At 46.7% G+C, this 2,872-nt stretch overlaps 1 protein-coding gene across 1 annotated transcript; it reads right to left on the reverse strand.

The window, feature by feature from the left end:
- Nucleotides 1–294: 294 nt before the first annotated feature.
- LOC116547978 (annexin-2 receptor-like) lies at nucleotides 295–2,284 on the reverse strand. The gene has a single exon (XM_032273697.1). It carries the CDS (start codon nucleotides 1,256–1,258, stop codon nucleotides 677–679), a length of 582 nt encoding a protein of 193 aa, XP_032129588.1. The 5' UTR covers nucleotides 1,259–2,284; the 3' UTR covers nucleotides 295–676.
- Nucleotides 2,285–2,872: the final 588 nt, after the last annotated feature.

Raw genomic sequence — 2,872 nt, forward strand, 5'->3', positions numbered from 1 at the left:
TCCTGCCGAAAGTGCTGGGATTACAGCCAGGAGCCACGCTGCCCCACCAGAATAAGTAATGTTAGGAACTGGCCATCTCTGCAGTTGTATTAATAGAAGAAATTGCATGGTCCATCCATGAGAAATAACAAAGGCTGATAAACCCCTCAGTCTTTTCACCACGAATAAAATTCCCGAGTGAATTGCTATACTGAGAAAAAAAAAGACATTTGTTAAAAATAAAATTGACAACAAAAATTAAGACATTATAATAACGTTAAAGATGTCATCATGATGAAATAAATTTAAATGAAATAAAATTAAATGAAAACAATACATTTAGAAAGAAATAATTAGGAAAATATTATGAATAGGATTTAAAAACAAAATGGAAAAAATGAATAAATGTTAAATTTGCCAAAAACTCTAAGAAGAATTCTACATTCAGAATATAGATTTCTCAAAGTTGAAAGAGATAAAAATGAAGTATATAACGAAATCGACATAACGGTTTAAAAAGCAAGGAAACTGCAAGTAGTAAGGGACCCGAAACAAGGGAGAAACATCAGAGAAAGAGCATTTAAAAATTGACAACCAGCAATGAAGGCACCTTTTAATGTATTTTTATTTTCTAGGTGGAGACCTTTGGTAACAGAATCTCTTCAAGGAGGAGAATCCGAAAGCCTCCTGTTGCTCTCTAAGGCTGATTAGCTCCACAGATCCGTGGGCAGCACGCCCAGGGCACAGAGAACGCTGCACAACCAACGCGACGAATCCACTCCAGGCAGTCTGAGAAACCCGGGAGGGGGCGCCACCAATCCAGGGCAGCAGGGTGGCTGCATTCCAAAACGGGCCCGCTGTCACAGGCCGGGGTGTCCTCCAGTCTGTCCCAGGGCTGGGGAGGACTGCTCAAGGGAAGCGGCTGGAGTGTGAGTCTGTCGGGTTCCTCTGCCTGGTCCACCTCTTCTGCAAGTGCCTCTTGCTGCTTCTGCGTCCCGGGCCAACTGAACTCAGCGGGCTGGTCGGTACTTGGTTCCAAGATGCTCTGGACTCCGGGAAAGAGTCCGTTTTGCGGGTAGATCCAGCGTAGCCGCCAGCAAGGACTGGAAAGCAGTTCCGAATCACAGCTGTCCAGTGAGCACTCTCCCAGTACCGGATACAAAGGAAGAGGCCACGGCCCACGGTCTTCCGAACTCACAATAGGCGGAGGCTGGGGCTCTGGCGCCGCTTCGGCGGAATCCCAGGCACGCTTCACACAGCCAAGAAAATGTTGCTCCATCTCTTAAGCCTCAGACCAGGAGGAAACAGATGTTTCCGCTGATCAAGGAGCGAGGGCCTTCTGCACGCCATCAGCCTGGGTATTTATGCTCTCCGGAGCCCGTGGGCGGAGGCCAGCCAGATACTAGGAAACTCAATAGTAGCAAATGCGCGAAAATTTGTAGACAATTGAAAAAACGGTAACATCGTAGAGAGTGCATGGAACCAAAACGAACCGTAATTCCGACAGAAAAACAGCAAGAAAAGAAACCGAAATGAAACGGACATGGAGCAAACCTTGCAGAGAACTAGCGCTACAGAACGCAGGTATTAAAGAGCGCTTCAAGGGCCAAGAACCACCTGTTTCCGGGAAATGAGCATTTCGGAAAACCGTCCGCGAGGGCTCTGAGCTACTAAGGATCTCCCTAAGTAGAACCGCGCGTCGAACTTAGCAAGCGCCGGCACCTAGCGGATAGCGGGTGTACTGCCAGACAAATACCGTATCGGTTTAGACGCCGCGAACGGTGCTGCTAGAGAGAAACAGCGTGCTCCTAGAAAGGAGCGGTGCTTCCACGCCTAAACATCCGGTCTGCAGACATGAACCGACTCTGTTTAAACGTGTTGTGACAGAAAAACGTGTTGTGGCGTTTTCATGTGTTTTCATCCGTTTTATTAATCGGTTTAATGTGTTTTAACTCGTTTTAATCTGTTGTGACAGAAAAAGCGCCGAGTAACGGCACCACGTTGTTACTGGTGCCTACAGACGCTCGGAGCAATTACCGTTCTGCACGGCGAAACGGCGTTCAGGAAGTTTCTCAGGAGATACTAGCGGTACTAGGACCGAGAAAGTAACAGCACGGAGAACTTAATGACCCCGCGAAAGGGAAAGGTCAGGTTGGGCGCAGCAACTGAGAAAATGCCGGAGTGGGCGGTACTGGCAAACCTGCTGATACAAAAGCACCAGCTCCACAAAGGGAGCGGAGCCGCCAGGCAGAACCCGGGACCTCACACCAGCGAGGGTAAGACCGAGCTGGGCTCCCAGGCCCCTGAGAGAACGAAAGTCAAGGAGAACGAAGCTGAGACACTCAAAATTAGTAGAAAAAAATACGTAACATTTCAATAAAAAATGTAAAATAATAAAAGCCTGAAACGTAAGTAAAAGTCAAAACAAACACATCTGTAACATCGTTGTAAGAGCAGAAGACACAAAACTAATTTTAAAAAGAGCAAACGTTACAGCGAACCAACCCTACAACTATTGCTAAACGATGCAATGCCTATCATTAGAATATCTCGGTCAGATCTAAACCCCTGCAGGTTGCTCCTGTCATAATTTCCTACGATTAAAAAGAAGAAGAAGAAGAAGAAGAAGAAGAAGAACGGCTAAACGTGTTTAGCGACGACTAAAAAATCGTAGTAGCCGGTACATGCCAATTTGGTCCACAAGAAGAAAAAGCCGCGTTCCGCGGCACTTCCTATCGTCAAAGGGAGCTTGGTAAAACTGAGAAATCGCGTTCGCCGCCATTTTCTGGCTCCCATTGGAATTTTAAAAACACACAATTACAGCGAAGACGGGCCTCGATATTGCAAAACCAAACTCAGTGTAAGAGCTCCCAGGCACTGCTAAACTGGTCAT

The sequence above is a fragment of the Sapajus apella genome, unplaced genomic scaffold, assembly GCF_009761245.1.
Source record: "Sapajus apella isolate SASKATOON/1434 unplaced genomic scaffold, GSC_monkey_1.0 scaffold5961, whole genome shotgun sequence".
In the NCBI taxonomy this organism is placed as follows: domain Eukaryota; kingdom Metazoa; phylum Chordata; class Mammalia; order Primates; family Cebidae; genus Sapajus; species Sapajus apella.

Coding starts and splice junctions, on each gene's coding strand:
- LOC116547978 (XM_032273697.1), bottom strand. CDS start 1,258: ATGGAGCAACATTTTCTTGGCTGTGTGAAGCGTGCCTGGGATTCCGCC.